The sequence below is a fragment of the Alnus glutinosa genome, chromosome 1 (assembly GCF_958979055.1).
Source record: "Alnus glutinosa chromosome 1, dhAlnGlut1.1, whole genome shotgun sequence".
Lineage (NCBI taxonomy): Eukaryota > Viridiplantae > Streptophyta > Magnoliopsida > Fagales > Betulaceae > Alnus > Alnus glutinosa.
This window is the reverse complement of record NC_084886.1, coordinates 39,722,257-39,741,793: the sequence shown is the minus strand read 5'-3', so window position 1 is coordinate 39,741,793 and position 19,537 is coordinate 39,722,257. Positions and strand designations below refer to the sequence as shown.

At 43.5% G+C, this 19,537-nt stretch overlaps 1 protein-coding gene across 3 annotated transcripts in view; it reads right to left on the bottom strand.

The window, feature by feature from the left end:
• LOC133880909 (phospholipase D zeta 1) overlaps positions 1-18,281 on the bottom strand; it is a 28,337-nt gene extending 10,056 nt beyond the window's left edge. The window contains exons 1-6 of one of the 3 annotated variants that reach the window (XM_062319871.1): positions 17,738-18,281; positions 17,168-17,269; positions 16,934-17,049; positions 16,689-16,830; positions 2,877-3,050; positions 855-1,028 (exon numbers count right to left, since the gene is read on the bottom strand). In XM_062319871.1, the coding sequence (XP_062175855.1) occupies positions 855-1,028; positions 2,877-3,050; positions 16,689-16,830; positions 16,934-17,049; positions 17,168-17,269; positions 17,738-17,968 (939 nt within the window). In that variant the 5' untranslated portion in view covers positions 17,969-18,281. Of the gene's footprint in view, positions 1-854; positions 1,029-2,876; positions 3,051-16,688; positions 16,831-16,933; positions 17,050-17,148; positions 17,270-17,737 lie in introns of those variants that run through there. The other 2 variants (XM_062319878.1, XM_062319885.1) reach the window with 2 other exon arrangements.
• Positions 18,282-19,537: the final 1,256 nt, after the last annotated feature.

Here is a 19,537-nt window from a genome sequence, read left to right as displayed (position 1 = left end):
CTATGGCTAAACCGACTTGAGGGAGCACCTGCGGTCTCCCCGTCTAAGCTCCTCTTGTCATTGGTTCTCAATGGGTAGGTGTACTATAGTCACACCTAGATAGAGAAGCCACTATGGTCGCCCTCTCCTATTCATTTTACCTAGGGGAAAAAGAATTTAAAAAAATAAAAGAGAATCAAATTTTTTTATGTCCTAGGAGTCAAAATTGTTGCCTATCATAACTTTCTAAGCTTAAACCACAGACTTAACTTTGAAGAAATAGACATTAATCTGAATAAAATTTCCTTCTCAAGCCCTTGCTCAGCAATGTTCTTTACTACATCATATTTTACTTCGAACATGACCATATATAGGAATCATTTGTTTTTTTTTTTAATTATTATTATTATAGATTTTCTTCCCTTTTTTTCTCCAGACAAAGTGTAAAAAGCCCTTTAAGCATACCCACACAGTCCTTACTCCTTAGATACATGGACATTCCCTATCCCACGTATACTAGGCAATTATGGGAATAAATCCCTGTAGGTGTTCACCAAAGGGGTCAGCAATAGGATTCAAACTTGTGCGAAACGCTTCCTGAGGCACCTTAATACCAAGCTAGAAGAGCAGTTCAGCCTAACCGCTTAGAATATTATCCGTATTTTCAGTTTTGACACTATAAACCATTATGCCTAGCTTCCCTGCATTAGTATAAAGCAATGCACTAGTAGATCCTAAACTTCAAGTTTACTACTATTTTCCAAACAAATTACAAGAACCCAAGTTCATAAGCTGTTCAAGCAAGTAAATCATAATTTTTAAGAATTTGAGCCAGAAAAAAATATAAAGCATCAGTAAGACCAAATGGTGCTTACCTTAAAAGCGTGGCGTAAAGGATTCCGTTCCTTCATTTCTTTTGCTAGTGACACTCGACCCTCTCCATTCCCATCTGAGGCAGGTAGTACATCAAAAACAATTATATCTAGAGGTTGTGTATGAAAAGGATCCTCCAGCAACGCCAAGAATCCAGGTTTCAATACAGCCCAAACCTGCACACAATTAAATAGAGATTTAAAAAAGGAAACGCGGGTTGAACTAGAGAAAAATTAATGTAAAGATATTCAAAAAATTATGTCGAAGTATTGTACAACTTATACAGTATGCAACGAAGTATATCCTATATTCCTACAATTCACAGTCGGGTAAAAGAATCAAAGTCAAATAATCGTTAACTAACAAATAGTAAAGCTAAACAATCCATTAAATAACAAACAAGAAATATGAGGATCAAAGTGTGTAATTCACAAGGCATTCAAGAGGTATATTGATCACCAAGAGATGAACTGAGAGGAAAAAACAGAGAGAGACAAGAAGATTCGAAAAATGATGCTACAACACGAAGTAAATAAAAATTAGACATTTCAAGAATATGCTAGTCTGATGCAGCTAGAATTAAGGCAAATGTGATACAGCAGCCAATCGTGTACATGAAAGCCAGTAATATTAGGCATACAACCTCAAAAATGCCCTTGGCCAGCTCAACACTCTCAATGTTATGTATTCACCTCAAAACTACATAGAAAAGATGCTCCTCGTGATACAGCAGCCAATCGTGTACATGAAAGCCAGTATTATTAGGCATACAACCTCAAAAATGTCCTTGGCCAGCTCAACACTCTCAATGTTATGTATTCACCTCAAAACTAAATAGAAAAGATGCTCCTCCCCCCAAACCACCTCTAGTTCAATTTGTTGAAATCCTAAGAAATCAAGCACAAAGTGAGAGCAATAACAGGAGGCTAAGCCGGCATGAATTTAGTTCCCTTGAGAGTAAAGAGCAAGTTTTTGTATCCATATGTGCTTTAGAAAAGATTCTACTGGCTGCCTCACCAACAAACAACCAAGACAGAAGAAGTGAAGAATCTAAGCGTGTACCTAACATTAAAAAGGCCCTTTGAGAAAAGTCCCATAATGGAAACTGCCAGTTTCATGCACAAATGCTTAGATATCTCGAAGTTTTTCTGTCTATAACTTTTTCACTGCATGCTTTCTGTCCAAAACAGGTGGATGCCAGATCACACTCTCATAACTAATAACCAGATTGCATTTCCTTGGGATACCTGCCAAAGTGGCACCCATGATGTGTGAGCTACATGCTACTGTATAAATGGCACACCAATACACTAGAGTTTTACTTCTACTCGATAAAAGTCATTTCTTTTCTCTCATTAGGTAGAATACAAACCTAAGGCAAATGTATCATTCATGTTCTTTGTTCTCTATAGATACACCATTTCATATGTTTTACCGAGGAACAATCACTATCCACTACAATTTCTTAAAACTGTTATCAACATGTATGATTTAATTTCTTTGTAACATTTATATCAATTGGATAGTCTTCTTCAAAACAAAAGAAATCCTTTCATTATTAATAATGATAATAAACGATTTATTTTATTATTATTATTTTCCCTTTTGTATCTTTACCCCTACAGATATTGAATAAATCAAGTTATTTGTTTTGCGGCTTTTGCCACTGTAATTGTCCCTCAAAAGTAAGTAAATAGATCCAAAACAGATAACATGCAGTTAATCCTGCTGTGAAAAAAACTATTATTGCAAAAATCGGTGAATACAACCACCATTAAGAATTTCATTTTGTGGCCAAAAACAGGCAAGGGGTGGAATACCACAAAAGGGAAGTATACCTAATAAAAAAAAAAAAGTTTTTGTAATTGGCACATGTACACAGAGCCTACCCAAACACTACTCAATTGCCAACATGTAACAAATGAGTAATACATGTACGTTTTTTTTAAACGTGTAATGTTCAATCAAAACTGCACGCAACCAAGTTAACAAAAATCCAACTTTTGGAAACAGGGTTCCACTACCTTTTGCCAATTGTCATTACAACAACTGAAACACTGGCATGCACAACATTTCCTAGAATCATCATCGTCCTTTGGAATTTTCGGTAGATGCTTCACCATAACATAATCTTCCTTCAGCTTAGGACCATATTCTGGTGAGAATGATAACTTCGAAACCTCCAAAAACTTGCAAACCTACAGTGTATAGTAACCCATTGTCAACGAATAGGAAATCATATGATAACAGTAAAGGGTGTACAAAAATTAAAATCATGGCAGTAGACCAACCTAAAAGTGTTCAAGATTCTAACCAACTAATAGACAACACATTTGTATTCATAAAATGAGATCTTAGTATCGTTTTGGTTTGTCAAAGATGTTAAAGGTTCATATATAACCCAATGTCATGAAACCTAGTATTTGCGCACCACATCCAGTTGATAATCATGGAACACCATTCTAAAGAGATATCAACTAAGTGATTCAATGCCATTTAATCCCGGAAACACCACATATATTTTTTACTTAGGAATAATTAATATCAATAATATAGGCGTAATTATGGTGTTTCACTTCTTGATTTTGTGTTGAAAGCTTAGGCTTATGCAGATATTTTGGAGGAGGAAGACATAAAGATTCCTGCATGGTTTTCTTTCAATTCTAAAGATGGTGTAAAACAACAGAAATCCCAATAGAATTATTCCTGTTGGGATCAAGGTTTTGTTGTTGGTTGAAAATGGTTCTGGCTGCAAGAATTTTTATGAATAATAATTTTTATTAAGAGGAGAAGCCAAGCTCGTGGTGTGGTGGAAATGGAGAGGTGGTGTTGCGTGGAATCTAAGACGTTTGTGCTTTCGGTGATAGAAGGTGCTTCGGTGGTAAGAGTGGAGGAAAGGAGGAGGAGATGTACAGGGCTCGTACTGCTTGGTGCCCTGAGCAGTGGGTGGCTGTTTTCGACCCTGGAGAGTGTGTTGAGGTTTACAGGGAAGGATTTTGTAAGGTCTTTGAGGGAGGGGTCCAAGGTCTTCATCGTTAGGCGAGGAGGCAACATAGCTGGAAGATTCATCGAAGTAGCAGCCTATGCCTTGGGTGGTTTGAAAGGGATTATTTACATTCCTGAAGGTCGGAATGGGTGGGGATGGAGCAGATTCCTAGCAGAGCTGGGTAAGATCAGGGACTTCCTCTTAGAGTCAGCAGGGAAAGATTTGGTTCGGACTGGACCTCCGCCAGCGATGGAGCGGGTTGACGGAAATGGAGCCGTCACTGATGCTGCTACTGGTTCAAACGCCTTAGACAAAGCACCATCTTACGCAGAAGTTCTATGCACAGGTTCTCGCCGACCGGAGGAGGAAGGGTTGAAGCAGGTTCAGCCGGTGTACCATTTGGGTAAAGACCATCATGACCGTTACGCCTTCGACAATGTGCAGGGGGTCAGAAGATTTCCTAAATCGGAAGCAAAGTTCCCTACTGTTTTCCGAGGCAAGTCAGACTACTCTATTAGTGAAACTAGCGATGGGTTTCAGATGTTTGGAGGGAAAGACACGTTACCCTCCCTGCTGCTCTGGCAAAGCCAGCTGGAAAAGTTGAAAACTGAGGTGGACCGAGCACTGAGTAGTGTGCGTGAAGGGTTATTGTTGGTTGGGCCGGGCTTCAAGCCCAATGGTGATAGGCGGAAGAGAAAGAAGAACAGGAAGAAGAAAAAGCAGAGGACTTGTTGGGTTTCGAAAACTAAGCCCAACCCAAGTGTTTCAACGGCCGATCTGGCTACGCCTCCAGCAACAGGACCGTTGTCAGCGATGGGTTCCGGTGGACAAGAGAGAGTTCCAGAGAGAGCGACGACTTCTGACGGGATCTGTCATCCACCTACGACGATCACGTCTTCGGAGATCACGCTCGCCGAGTCTGCCTCCAGGCCAGAGCGGGGGTCTCGACCTGATACCACAGTTGCGGATATGAGGGAAGAAAAGGAAGAAATGGGTATGTTAAGGATATAATGGTCAACACACAAACCCTAGCAGCCGCCACACAAATCCTAGATCAATCAGCCGTGAATCAAGGCAATCCTCTCCAACAATCACACACTCGGATACTCTCTCCATATAAAACCTACAGCTAGCATTATTCTCTTGCAACTTTCCTATTGTACCTCAACGGCTATATTACCATATCTACCTTCCTAGAATAGAATGATTCTTACCTTATGTAAATGACAGTGTACACGGCATACATGTACTTGTAAATCCTTATAAATATAGATCAATACAAAACCCTAAGCATCAAGTGCTTAAGGCTCTTTTCCTAGTTTTGTATTGAGTTTACATGGTATCAGAGCCTACCAACAGCCAACGCTCATCCATGGCCACTCCTACCGCCGCCGCTCCTACTACTTCAGATCTCATGCCCAATGTCACCCAACTTGGAAGCATCAAATTAGAAGGTCCTAATTATCTCGGATGGGTTGCTCAATTTCAACCTATCTTGTGTGGTTATGAACTCCAAGGTCTACTGGATGGATCAGATCCATGCCCCCCGAAACTCATTACCAATACAGATGGTAATGGTGAAATTCCGAATCCAGCCTATGTTTCATGGCTGCGAAGAGATCAGCAACTGCTGAATCTTATTATCTGCTCTCTTGCTCCTCCATTGGTACCTTCGATGTACGGTTTAAAAACATCGCAGCTTGCCTGGAGCAGTTTGGCAACACGGTTTGCAGCACAATCAAAGTCCAGAATTTCCCATCTCAAGCGCCAGTTACAACACTTGCAGCAGGGGAACAAAACTTGCACTGAATACCTCAGCCAAGCCAAAACTTGGTCTGACGAACTTTCAGCAGTGGGAAAACCCGTTGAAGATGATGATCTCATCTCCTATGTTATCAATGGTATTAATCCTATCTACAACTCTTTTGTTACTGCCTTTACTTTACGTGATCGTGAAACCACCTTTCATGACTTCCAATCTGAATTGTTGAGCCATGAAATTCTCCTTCAAAATCAGCAGCAAACCCTTAACCCTGAAGCAGGATCCTTTGCCTTTCATGTCAACCGCTTTCGACCACCCCAGCAACCCAACAATTTTCATAGTCCTCCTCCCAACTTTCGTCCTAGCCCCAACAACTTCAGGAAACCAAAACCCTTCCCCCGTCCCCCTGGTCAATTCCGCCAGTCAACCCCTCCTAATCACTACTCCCCAAGACATCCAACTCCACCCTCACCCAATACTTCTTTTGGCAATCACCCCACCAATGGTGCTACTCAGCCCCCGCGTCAGTACTCTCCTTGCCAAATCTGTGGCAAAACCAGCCACCGTGCCCTAGACTGTTATCATCGCATGGACTACGCCTACTAAGGCCGTCACCCACCAATGCAACTTGCTGCCATGACTGCTCAGACTAATGAAGAGTTCACTAATCAAGAATGGCTTGCCGACTCCGGTGCCAACACACATATCACAGCCGACTCATCTCTCCTCACAGAATCTCAACCGTTTGATGGCTCCGAAACTGTTGGCGTCGGTAATGGCACAGGTTTGCTTATTCACAACACCGGTTCTTCTATTGTTCAATCCCCTAATTCTGCATCCTCTAAACTTCTTCTCTCACAAATTTTACATTGCCCGGCTGCTTCTGCCAATTTACTTTCTATTAACAAATTCTGTAAAGACAACAAATGCTGGTTTGCTCTAACTGATATTGATTTTACTGTGAAGGACAATTTGACAGGGAAAATTCTGCTCCACGGACCCAGTGAAAATGGGTTGTACCCCATCCGGTTGCACCCTCACTCCTTGAATAAAGCATCCGGGTTCACTGCCCTCCTTGGTGTCAAAACCACTGACATGGTTTGGCATCAACGATTAGGACACCCCTCTCTCTCTATTTTACAGCATCTGTTTCGTCATCAGCACCTTCCTCTTCTCGGTTCAGTCAATCAGTCCACTGTGTGTGAATGTTGTCAACTTGGCAAGTCTAAACAACTTCCGTTTTCAGAGTCCATTAGAAGTTCTTCGAGTCCTTTAGAAGTAATCCACTCCGATGTATGGACCTCTCCGGTTCCATCACTGAGTGGATGCAAATTTTATGTTTTGTTTATTGATGAATACAGCCGGTTTACTTGGTTGTATCCTATTATGAATAAAAGTGAAGTTTTTCAGTGCTTTATTAAATTTAAATTACTTGTTGAAAATCTATTCTCCACTACTATTAAATATTTTCAAACTGATAATGGTGGAGAATATACCTCCACCACCTTCAAACAATTCTTGGACCAAAATGGCATTTTTCACCGACTCACATGTCCACACACCTCTCAGCAAAATGGTATTGCTGAGAGAAAACATAGAAACATAGTTGAAACCGGCTTGACCCTCCTTGCTCAATCCGGTTTACCCTCTAAATACTGGGTAGACTCCTTCCTTACCTCCATTTTTCTTATCAATCGTCTGCCCTCACCAGTCACAAACAACACTTCCCCTTTCTTCAAACTTTTCAATAAAGAACCTGACTACACACTGCTCCGTGCCTTTGGTTGCCTCTGTTATCCCCTGCTTCGTCCCTATGCTGCTCATAAACTATCCTTCAGAAGCAAGCCCTGCATATTTATCGGCTATGGTGCCAACCAACGTGGCTACCGGTGTCTTGATCCTCACTCTCACAAAATATACCTTTCCCGCAATGTTGTCTTCGATGAGACCAAATTTCCAGCCAAAACACCATCTCTCTCTCACGGGTCCTGTAAAATCACTACAGCCCCCAATACTCCCGTCTTCTTCCAACCTGCTGCTCTTTTCCCCCTACCCTCTTCCCCTATTCCGTCTTCTCTTTCTACTGCTCTCCCTTCACCTACATCCTCACCTCCTGACCCTACAAACTACACTTCCACTCCCCCGTCTCCCTCCGCATCTCCATCCCCAGCATCCCCTACATCTCTACCTCTACCATCATCCCCCACCCCCGCACCTCTCCCCTCCTCCCCCACCCCCACTCCCGCACCTCTCCCCTCCCCTATCTTCCCTCCTCCTCTCCCTACCCACCTAGTAGCCCCTAGCAACCGTCCTATCACCCGATCCCAAACCGGATCCTCCAAACCTCGAACTTATCCTAACTTCACCACATTTCATGCTATCAAACATCCTCTACTCACCTATACCTCTGTCGTCCTTCCACCCGAACCTTCAACATACCGTCAAGCTGCATCCCAACCTGAATGGGTTGCTGCTATGACTGCTGAATTCCAAGCACTCCTCTCCAACAACACTTGGTCTCTTTGTCCCCGCCCTTCCCACCAACATGTTGTCCGCAACAAATGGGTCTACAAGCTCAAACAGAAACAAGATGGCAGCATTGACCGTTACAAAGCCCGTCTCGTCGCCAAAGGCTTTGATCAACTTTCTGGAATTGACTACCATGACACCTTTAGCCCAGTCATAAAACCTCCCACCATTCGGTTACTCATTGCCTTAGCCGTTCAGTTTGATTGGAACATCACACAACTGGATGTCTCCAATGCTTTCCTTCACGGCTACCTTGATGAAGATGTCTTTATGGAACAGCCTCAAGGGTTCCTAAACCCTCAGTTCCCTACTTATGTGTGCAAGCTGCATAAAGCTCTCTATGGGCTCAAACAAGCTCCCCGGGCTTGGTTCACCTGGCTCTCTACTTCTCTCTTAGAAATTGGATTTTCTACTTCTCATGTTGATCATTCTCTTTTTACTTTTCACACTAACGGCTCTCACATCTTTCTCTTAGTGTATGTCGATGATATTATTATCACAGGTAACAATAATGCCTCCATGCAATCGGTTATAGGCAAACTCCAACTTGACTTTGCCATGAAGGACCTTGGCTCTCTTTCCTATTTCCTTGGCATTCAAACCACCCGGGACTCTACTGGCATACACCTCCGGCAATCCAAATACATTCAGGACCTTCTCCACCGTGCTGGCATGATTGACTCCAAGCCATACCGCAGCCCCTGCCTCTCTGGTTCCAAGATGTCCAAGAATGATGGTGAACCCCTTCCCAACCCTTCTGATTATCGACAACTCGTTGGGGCCCTCCAATATGCCACTCTCACGCGCCCGGACATTGCCTATTTAGTGAATCAACTCTGCCAGCACATCCAAGCTCCCACCTCCGTGCACTGGACAGCAGCTAAAAGAGTTCTTCGTTACCTCAAAGGCACCCTCGATTTTGGCCTCCATTATACCAAAGGCTCCTTCACCCTCCACGGCTTCTGTGACTCCGATTGGGCTGGCAACCCTGACGATCGCCGCTCCACCACTGGCTATGGCATCTTCTTTGGTTCCAACCTCATCTCCTGGTCCGCTAAGAAACAAACTGTCGTCTCCAGATCCAGCACCGAAGCCGAGTACCGTGCCATGGCTATCACTACTGCTGACCTTTATTGGCTCCGCATGCTCTTCAAAGAATTACAGCTTCCCTTGCCATCTCCTCCCACAATTTGGTGTGATAACTCCGGCGCTCTTGCCATTGCCTCCAATCCGGTCTCTCATGCCCGCACCAAGCACATTGAAGTTGATGTCCACTTTATCCGGGACAAGGTTCTCAACAAAGACATTCAGCTCCGCTACCTCTCCACCATTGACCAGCTTGCCGACATCTTCACTAAAGGCCTCCCGGCCGATCGCTTCTGCTTCTTGCGTGACAAACTTCCGGTCGTCCCTCCCCTCAGTTTGCGGGGGGGTGTTAAGGATATAATGGTCAACACACAAACCCTAGCAGCCGCCACACAAATCCTAGATCAATCAGCCGTGAATCAAGGCAATCCTCTCCAACAATCACACACTCGGATACTCTCTCCATATAAAACCTACAGCTAGCATTATTCTCTTGCAACTTTCCTATTGTACCTCAACGGCTATATTACCATATCTACCTTCCTAGAATAGAATGATTCTTACCTTATGTAAATGACAGTGTACACGGCATACATGTACTTGTAAATCCTTATAAATATAGATCAATACAAAACCCTAAGCATCAAGTGCTTAAGGCTCTTTTCCTAGTTTTGTATTGAGTTTACAGGGTATAGCCAGGAGTGTGGTTCAGTCTGTGGGATGCACAGAGGCTGACGGTGGTGTTTTTGCTCCTCTCGAAATCCAAGCACCGGTAAGCAACACCAATCTATTGGAGTTAGGTTCCGGGCTAGTCATCAACGTGGTGGACACCGTCATTTGCCCACCTCTGCTCTGCGCCGGAGGGCCGACTGTAGTCCCTGCCTCGGAAAGCTTAACCTCCCAGCCGGTTCCTAGTAATGGGTTTGAGCTACCCGTTTCTATGTTGGAGGTTGTTCCGGATGCCCCTGCCACAGTTCGGATGGATTCAGACTCAATGATGGTTGTCTGGGCTGGTCGGAGTTCGTTGGATCCTTTGGTTCCTTCGGGCTTTTATCCCTCGGTTTCAGAAGTTGACAATGCCTCTATTACCCTCTTCTCCCCCTCCGGTTTGGGGTCCACAAATGGAATGGAGCTTATTGAGCCCCCGGAGGAAGAGCTGGCTCCTTTGTGTTGCTGTCCGGGTGATAATATCAGGGGTTTTTCCGGTAAAAAATCTCCAATGGACTTCTTGAAGGCGATTCTGGAGTATAGCCAGTTGGTGGGGGTCACGTGCGATGGCTATGAAGGTCAGCTTTCAGCCGTGTTTGAGGCTATCCTTGCTGAAAATGACAAGAAGGAGACGGGTTCTTCTCTGAAAGCGGGCAACAAGTTCAATAGAGAACTTAATAGATTATCTTGTTCTATTAACTATGATGCGCGAAGCGGAAGCAGTTCTCAGAGTAGGTGTAAAGGGAGGGCGATTGGAGGTTTTTTATGAAGCCAAAAATTCTTTCGTGGAATGTCAGGGGCTTAAATGAGGGTAGCAAGCGGTTGAAAGTTAAAAACTTAATTAGACAATGGAAGGCAGACATTATTTGCTTGCAAGAAACCAAATTGGAGTTCATCTCCAACAGTTTAGTGAGGAGCCTTTGGGGATGTCACTTCGTTGATTGGTGTTACTTACCCTCATGCGGGGCCTCTGGTGGTATCCTTATCTTGTGGGATAGAAGGGTTGTTGAGAAATTAGATGTGTATGTGGGGGAGTTTGTTGTTGCTTGTTCTTTTAGGAGCGTTGCCGATGACTTTACTTGGGCCTTCGCAGGGGTATACGGTCCTAACCTTGATTCTTTAAGAAGCTCGCTCTGGGACGAGCTGGCTGGCCTTGCTTCTTGGTGGGAGATGCCTTGGTGTATTGGGGGTGATTTCAATGTCACTCGCTTTCCTGCTGAAAGGTCTAGGGAAGGTCGCCTCAACGCTGCTATGATGGAGTTCTCAGACTTTATTTTCGAGCAGGGCCTCATGGACTTTCCTCTCGCTGGAGGGACTTTCACGTGGTCCAATAATCAGGAGAACCCTTCTTCGTCTCGTATTGACAGATTTCTTGTCTCTCCAGATTGGGAGGTCAAGTTTCCAGGGTCTATTCAGAAAAGGCTTCCTAGATTGTGTTCTGATCATTTCCCTATCCTCCTGGATTGTGGTGGCATTCAATGGGGTTCCAGACCGTTCAAGTTTGAGAATATGTGGTTGAAGGCTGAAGGGTTTGTGAATAGGGTCCGGCTTTGGTGGGAGTCTTATCGCTTCCAGGGTTCTCCTAGCTTCATCTTCACTCAAAAGCTTAAGGCCTTAAAGGCTGATCTCAAGAGATGGAATGAACAGGAGTTTGGCAATGTGGAGTTTCGCAAAAAAATGCACATTTTTTTTGATAAGTAAGAATTCATTAAAGAGCGCAGAGGGGCGCAACCCTAGTACACAGGGAGTATACAAAGGAGCCCCTAATTAGAGGACCGAAACGAACAAGAAAGTAAAAAATCAGCGTACGACATACTACCCATGCCATTCGCCGACACCCAAAAAAACAACATATTAAGCATAATTCTACAAAGAGCCCCAGCCTGAACCTCCACATCCTCAAAAAGCCTAGAATTTCTCTCCCGCCACAAGCCCCACAAAACACAAAGAGGAACCTGCTTCCAAACACGGTGAGCAGGACCACGACCCAGCAAAGTACCCCAAGCACTCAATAAGTCCAAGACGCTCCTAGGCATAACCCACTCCACCCCAAACAAACCATAAAAAAAACTCCAAACAACTCGAGCCACGTCACAATGGAGAAGAAGGTGATCAACGGATTCCCCATGCTTTTTACACATAACACACCACTCGACCACCACAATTCCACGCCTTCGTAAGTTGTCATGAGTTAAAATCTTCCCTAAAGCTGCTGTCCATACAAAGAACGCAACCCGCTTCGGAGCTTTAACACGCCATATACCCTTCCAAGGAAAAGAAGCCGTCTCGTGACAAACTAAAGCTTTATAGAAGGTCTTCACTTCAAAATTCCTCCTCTTGGAAAGAATCCACACCGCCCTATCAACCTCCCCATGCCGAACCCGAGTAGAGTATAACTGTTCGAAAAAGGACATCACCATCTCCAACTCCCAATCCTGAGCATTGCGTGTAAAAAGAACATTCCAATGAGCCACACCTCGAACCATAGACAAATTATCCACCACCCAAGCATCAGGAGAACGCGCAATGGTAAACAAAGTTGGAAAACAGAGCTTGAGAGGCCTGTCCCCACACCATAGATCATGCCAAAAGCGAATATGGGACCCATCACCCACCTCATAACGCAAAAACTTGGCAACATTATCCCACCCCTTACGAATAAACTTCCAAACACTGACACCATAAGGCCCTGTCACCGGTAAAGAACACCAACCTCCCCTCACACTCCCATACTTCACCTCAATAACCGATCTCCACAAAGCATCGCGCTCCTGAGAAAACCTCCAGATCCATTTCCCCAATAAGGCTTGATTGAAATTAATAACATTACGAACTCCTAGTCCACCAGCCTTAATTGGAAGACAAATACGATGCCAATTGACTAAATGAAATTTAGTCTCATCACCCATACCATTCCAGAGAAAATTCCTTTGAAGCTGCTCCAGCTTTTTAGCTACACTCACAGGAATAGGGAACAAAGATAAATAATAAGAAGGAATGCTAGAAAGAGTACTGTGAATCAAAGTCATCCTACCTCCCTTGGATAAATAAAGTTTCTTCCAACTAGCCAACCTTCGTTCCACCTTCTCAATAACCCCATTCCAAATAGAAATAGATTTGAAAGACGCTCCCAACGGCATACCCAAATAGGTCATCGGCAAAGACCCAATTCTACACCCCAGAATATGTGCCAAAGACTCCACATCTTCCACCTCGCCAACAGGGACCAATTCGGATTTGCCTAAATTGATCCTCAACCCTGACACCGCTTCGAAACATAAGAAGGTATCAATTCGGATTTTATTTTATTTTATTTTATTTTATTTTATTTTATTTTTTTTCGCAAAAAAATGCACATGGAAGAGTTATGTACTCTTGATAGGTTGGAGGAACAACAAGGTTTATCTTCCGAAGAAAAGGAGAGGAAATGTGTGGTCATCAGAGACTTGGAGAACTCTATCTTGCAGGAAGAGATTAGTTGGAGACAGAAGTCTAGGGTTCTTTGGCTGAGAGAGGGTGATAAATGCACTAAATTTTTTCACCGAATTGCTAACTCGAACAGGAGGTCTAATTCCATAGAGTCGCTCTCTATCAATGGCTCTGCTTCTTCCGACCAGCAGGTTATTAGAGAGCATGTTGCTCAATTCTATGAGTCTCTCTTTACAGAACCTTTCCCATGGAGACCTAGTATGGATAATATTGCTTTCGACACCTTGGATGCAGCTGAGGCCTCTACTTTAGAACTTCCTTTCGAGGAGATGGAGGTCTTAGAGGTGGTGAAAAGCATGAATCAAGACAAGGCACCTGGTCCAGATGGGTTTTCTCTTGCGTTTTTCCAAGACTGCTGGGATGTGATCAAGACAAATCTTATGAGGGTTTTCTGGGACTTTCACTCTCAAAGCAAGTTTGTCAAAAGTGTTAACGCCACTTTTATTGCCTTAATTCCGAAGAAGTCTGGGGCTGTGGATCTAAAAGACTTTCGTCCTATCAGTCTTGTAAGTGGTGTGTACAAGATCATTGCAAAAGTCCTTGCAAATAGACTTAAAAAGGTGGTGGAGAAGATTATAGCATCCCCTCAAAATGCTTTTGTGAAAGGTAGGCAAATTCTTGATTTAGTTCTTATTGCCAATGAGTGCTTGGATAGTCGAATCAAATCCGGCGAACCAGGGTTACTTTGTAAGCTGGATGTTGAGAAGGCCTACGATCACGTTAACTGGGATTTCTTATTGTATATGTTGAGAAGATGTGGCTTTGGGGAGAGATGGTGCTCCTGGATAGCGCACTGTATATCTACGGTGCGGTTCTCTGTGCTGGTGAATGGCTCCCCAACCGGTTTTTTCAGTAGCTCTCGTGGCCTTAGACAGGGTGACCCATTGTCACCACTATTGTTCGTCATTGTTATGGAGGCTCTTAGTAAGTTTTTCTTCGCTACTGTCCAAAAGGGCTACCTTTCAGGGTTTTCTGTGGGTTCTGGCAACAGTGAAGCTATTAACATTTCTCACCTATTGTTCGCAGACGATACTTTAGTCTTTTGTGGGGCTAATTCTGATCATCTTCATTATCTTCGTATGCTTCTTATTTCTTTTGAAGCTGTGTCAGGATTGAAGATTAATCTGGCTAAATCTGTTATGGTTCCTGTGGGTGAGGTGGATAATATGGACGGTCTGGCTAACATATTGGGCTGTGGAGTTTCCTCTCTTCCTATAAAGTATCTTGGTCTTCCGTTGGGAGCTCCTTTCAAGGCTAAGTCTTGTTGGGATGAAGTTGTAGGGAAGATTGAGAGGCGATTGGCTAGCTGGAAGCGGTTGTATTTGTCGAAGGGGGGTAGGGTTACCCTTATAAAGAGTACTCTCTCCAACCTTCCTACATATTTTCTCTCTCTTTTCCCTATTCCATCCAGTGTTGCTAGTCGCATTGAGAAGCTGCATCGAGACTTTTTGTGGGGTGGCATAGGTGACGAATTCAAATACCACTTGGTTAGTTGGTCCAAGGTTTGTCATCCTATTTCTGAAGGTGGTTTGGGCATACGAAACTTGAGAACTTTCAACAAGGCGCTTTTAGGGAAGTGGTTGTGGCGTTATGCTTATGAGAGAGAAGCTTTGTGGAAATCCGTGGTGGATGCAAAGTATGGCTCTACTAGGGCTGGTTGGTGTTCCTTAGACCCCCTTGGGTCTCACGGTGTGGGGATTTGGAAGAACATTAGGAAGGGGTGGAGCTTGTTTTGTAGCTATACCAGACTTATCTTGGGCAATGGGTCGAGGATACATTTTTGGGATGATGTATGGTGTGGAGAGATGTCCCTCAAGGAAGCTTTTCCAGTTCTGTATGATATAGCTTGTGCCAAGGATACTTTGGTAGAAGACCATTTGGTAGTGGTAAGTGGTTCCTATCAGTGGGATGTCAGATTTTTCCGTGATGTTCACGATTGGGAGGTGGATGTTATAGCTTCCTTTTTCTCCTTACTGTATTCATCCAAGGTGGCTCAAGATGGGGGGGACCGGCTTTGGTGGTCCCTCTCTCGCAAAGGGTCTTTTGATGTTAGATCATTCTATAAGGCTCTTGCCTGCAAAGAAGCTTCTTTATTCCCCTGGAAAAGTATTTGGCGGACCAAGGCCCCATTGAAAGTGGCCTTCTTCGCTTGGACGGCAGCGTTAGGGAAAATCCTCACCTTGGACAATCTCAGAAAGAAGCGTGTCATTGTGATTGATAGATGCTGCATGTGTAAAATGACCGGGGAGACTGTGGATCATCTTCTTCTTCATTGCGAGGTTGCACGCGCTTTTTGGTATGTCATCCTTAGCCGTTTCGGTCTGTATTGGGTGATGTCTTCTCGGGTGATAGACTTATTTGCCTGTTGGTGGTCGGGGGGTCGGTCTCGAAGTGCGGTCGTGTGGAAAATGGCTCCTTGTTGTCTTATGTGGTGCTTGTGGACGGAACGCAACGATAGACAGTTTGAGGACAAAGAAAGAACCATAGAGGAGCTCATTTCCTTTTTTCTTCATTCTTTGTACTCCTGGACGGCTGCGTATCTAGCACCTCTAGAGATTAGTTTTAACGATTTCCTTGTATTGCTTTCTTCTTCTTCTTAATTGTCTTTCTTGTATACCCCCTGTATACTTGATTGCGCTTTGCGTTTTTCTAATAAAATTCTCTACTTACTTATCAAAAAAAAAAAAAAATATTATCACCTGTTAAGATAGGTCAAGTCATCCCCCTCATTGCCAAGGAGTGACCAGCAAGGCCTTCTAGCTAGGTCTTTTAGTTGACTACCCAATTAAACAATTATCACCTAGTAAGATAGGTCAAGACGGCGTCCTCACTGCCAAGGAGAGACCAACACAGCCTCATACCAAGGTCTATCAATCAACTAGTGCTAACACCCTAAAAGTACTCCAATTGATCAACCACACTCAACAATTTCCCCTTTCATGACTAATCATGCTACAATACTCAGAATTTTCCCCTAAATGATGCTATCACTAACCGACCTTCAAATATCACAAGCACGACATTTAGCATTGGATTTAACAATCAATAAAATCTAATGTGGAAGCAAGGAAAATAAAGACTTGAGATAACTATTTGATCTAAATTAAACATTCTTATTGACCTATAAACATAAGAGGCTATAGCAGGGGCATGGTTTGGAACTAAAGAAAACAATCCTTAAAGAAAGCACAAGCACCAATCATACTCCCAACATATCCATGTTTCCAGAAAAATGATGCAGATACTGTCTCCGGAAAGCACATGCACCAAACATACCTCTCGGGAGTTAACAATGTCGAGGTTCCCAAGAAAGTGATTCAAATACCCTTGCATTGCAACCTTTGCTCTATCTGAGATGGAATGTTGCCTTCCCAGGGCTGGCCGAATAATCGGCAGTGCAGCACTAGATGGAACATCTCTGGACAAGAAAAAGCACACATGTAAGAGCTATGACAATTATGGCCCTCCAGAAAAAGCGCTTTCCATCTTAGCGCATCTTTAGATGTGTGATTAGTAGTCACCTGTTTTTAGCACTTCCATCAGGATGCAGGGGAACAGCCTCATCATCATGTTCATCTTCGTCTTGCACCATAGCAGTGTGGTCTCCTATTCCTAGATTTTGAAGCCATTCTTTAACCTTTAATATAGTGTTCCAATAAAAACTACATCAAACCCCAAACCTTCAATCAAATAAACAAATCTAAGAACATCAAAATACAAGTTGCCACAGGCTTACAAGTTCATGTTACACGCACCTGCTCCTGCTTCTCTTGAATTTCCTCAATAAATACACGTTTCTTCAAATTGAAGTGCAAATAGAATACATGCGAAGCTTTCTTCACTAGGCGCCACTTGAACTGGTAAATAAAAACGCGAAATTAGCACACCAAAAAGCAAAACCATAAAAAATAGATAGCTAACAAAGAGTTACAGCTCAGAATTGTAAACAACAGGTATAAAAGGAATTCAATTAACAGGTGTAAGTACAATTCGTTTTGATTAGCAAAATTAATACACTGGACCAAGAAAAGAGATAAATAGGGGCAAAAATTATAGGTTCAAGCCAGATTTGGAATTAACTAGGAAGCATAGCAAAACGCAGCGTAACTCCACATGAGGATTAAACACACGAGATTCGTATAAGAGTTTCTTTCCTTTTCTTAGGTTTTCTGGGCAGCCAAACCCATGCAGAACGTAGTTCAGATTATTAATTACGAACATACAAAAAGCTTCAATGCCGGAATTTCAAAATCCACAGAAGTAGGATCTAAGCTTTGATAGTTTAAGAGCTTTGAAGCATTTAGGGATAGAGAGATCACACGCACCTGTTTGTATTGGAACTCGATGGTGTAGGAGAGGAGCATGGGGCTGATATCACTGGCGTCGGGGCGAGAGACCGATACAATGGTGGCTTCCGGCAACTCATCGAAAATCCGAGCCAAATCGGCTGGGTCTTGACGGGGCATGAAGAACGACGACGATACGGACGCCGACGGCTCTAATTGCATTTGGACGTACCGAGGCCCAGTCCCGGACATTAATTGCTCCAATGCCATTTATTTGATCTTAATCACAAAAGAGAAGGCTCTTCGATTTAAATCTTCGTTTGATCCAAAAGAAAAAGAAGAGAGAGAGAGAGAGAGGAAGCTGATCTGCTTCAATGGAGGGTCGTTTTGAACGCTTCCGATCCAAGTCAGAGAAAGAGACAGAAATGGTTCGCTTTGGCTAAAAAATACTGTACCACGTGAAGAACGCGAATTCTGGTAAGTTTTTGATTTCGCGATTCTTATATGGTGTCTGGATGGTCCGCATTCAAAAACAAGGGTCGGGCACTACTCGGGCTACAAGAGGAGGGAGGTGATGGCCCAGTATTTTATTTTTCTCGTACCCTTTTTTGTTTTTTTTTTATATATATATAAATATATAAATAAAAAATAAAATAAAATAAAAACCCCATCCGGCATTTTTGCGCTTTGAAGGAGTAGATGTAATATTTTGTTGGTGATCGTATTATCTAATATTGTCTACCTAACTTCCAGTGGATTCTGCTGGTTGTATGAACGTGGCTGGCTAGTTTTGTCTTTCCCTCAGTCGGAACGTGTTTGACTGTTATTGGATGACAAAGTCAAAGTAGACAGCCAATCAACCAGAACGCGCCACGGACCACGGTTGACCAAACGATCGAGTATGCCCTCCTGAGTTGGATGTAATTGATAGGAAGCCGTTTAGTCCCCGACACAAGTGGATGTCAACGAGAGCTCCAACTCAGTTGGATGCCAAGAAAGATAAATGCATTCGACGAGATTAGTCGAGCGTATAGTTCGTAGACTGGCAATGGGGAGATTTTTTGCATGAAAGCGCAAGTTTAGGCACGCGATCAATACAGGATGTTGGGGGAGTTTCTGAATGCACGTATGGCTTGCAGAGAGGCCAAAAATTTAAGAGCACGGAAGTGCGTAAGGAGACACATTGACCCAACCAAATCCATTCAGAATCCCCTATCATATCATGGATTCGGCTTGGGTGGTGTAGAATAAAACTACAAAATATCTGTTGTTGAAAAAGGAAGGATGAAGATTGAATGGAATAAAATTTAAAGCAGACGACGTCGTCTTCCAAAGAAACTTAACAGATTTGTTTAAAACGGCGCTAACGTCTAATTCTAAAGACAAAAAGTGGACTTCCTAGTTCTTACCACTCAGAAAGTTCTTCAAACACGAAGCAAAAGACAGACCCGGTCACAAGTTCTCCATCACCATCTTCTTCACCACAGGCTCCATTCTGGACAGCCAAGCATCACCTCCTACATCCACCGTGTCTCCCAATCTAACCCCTCCATCTACTTCCCCACCGCTTAACCGCCGTCTCCATTGACAGTTTGACACCACCCCAACTCGCAGTTATAATGTAATGCAGTTACGCATGCCAAGTGTTCCTAAACCACCATCTATGCTCCAACTACTAAGTACTTCTTCAAGCTTCCACGATCACTTTATAAGCCACTCCAACCTTTGACACTAAAATCCCAACCCTTTTTCCTGCCACGTCTGCGTTGGGAGCAAAAGAGAATGAGTCACCGACCCACATGCACCATCCATCCATGATCCACCACCAGGACCCCAAAG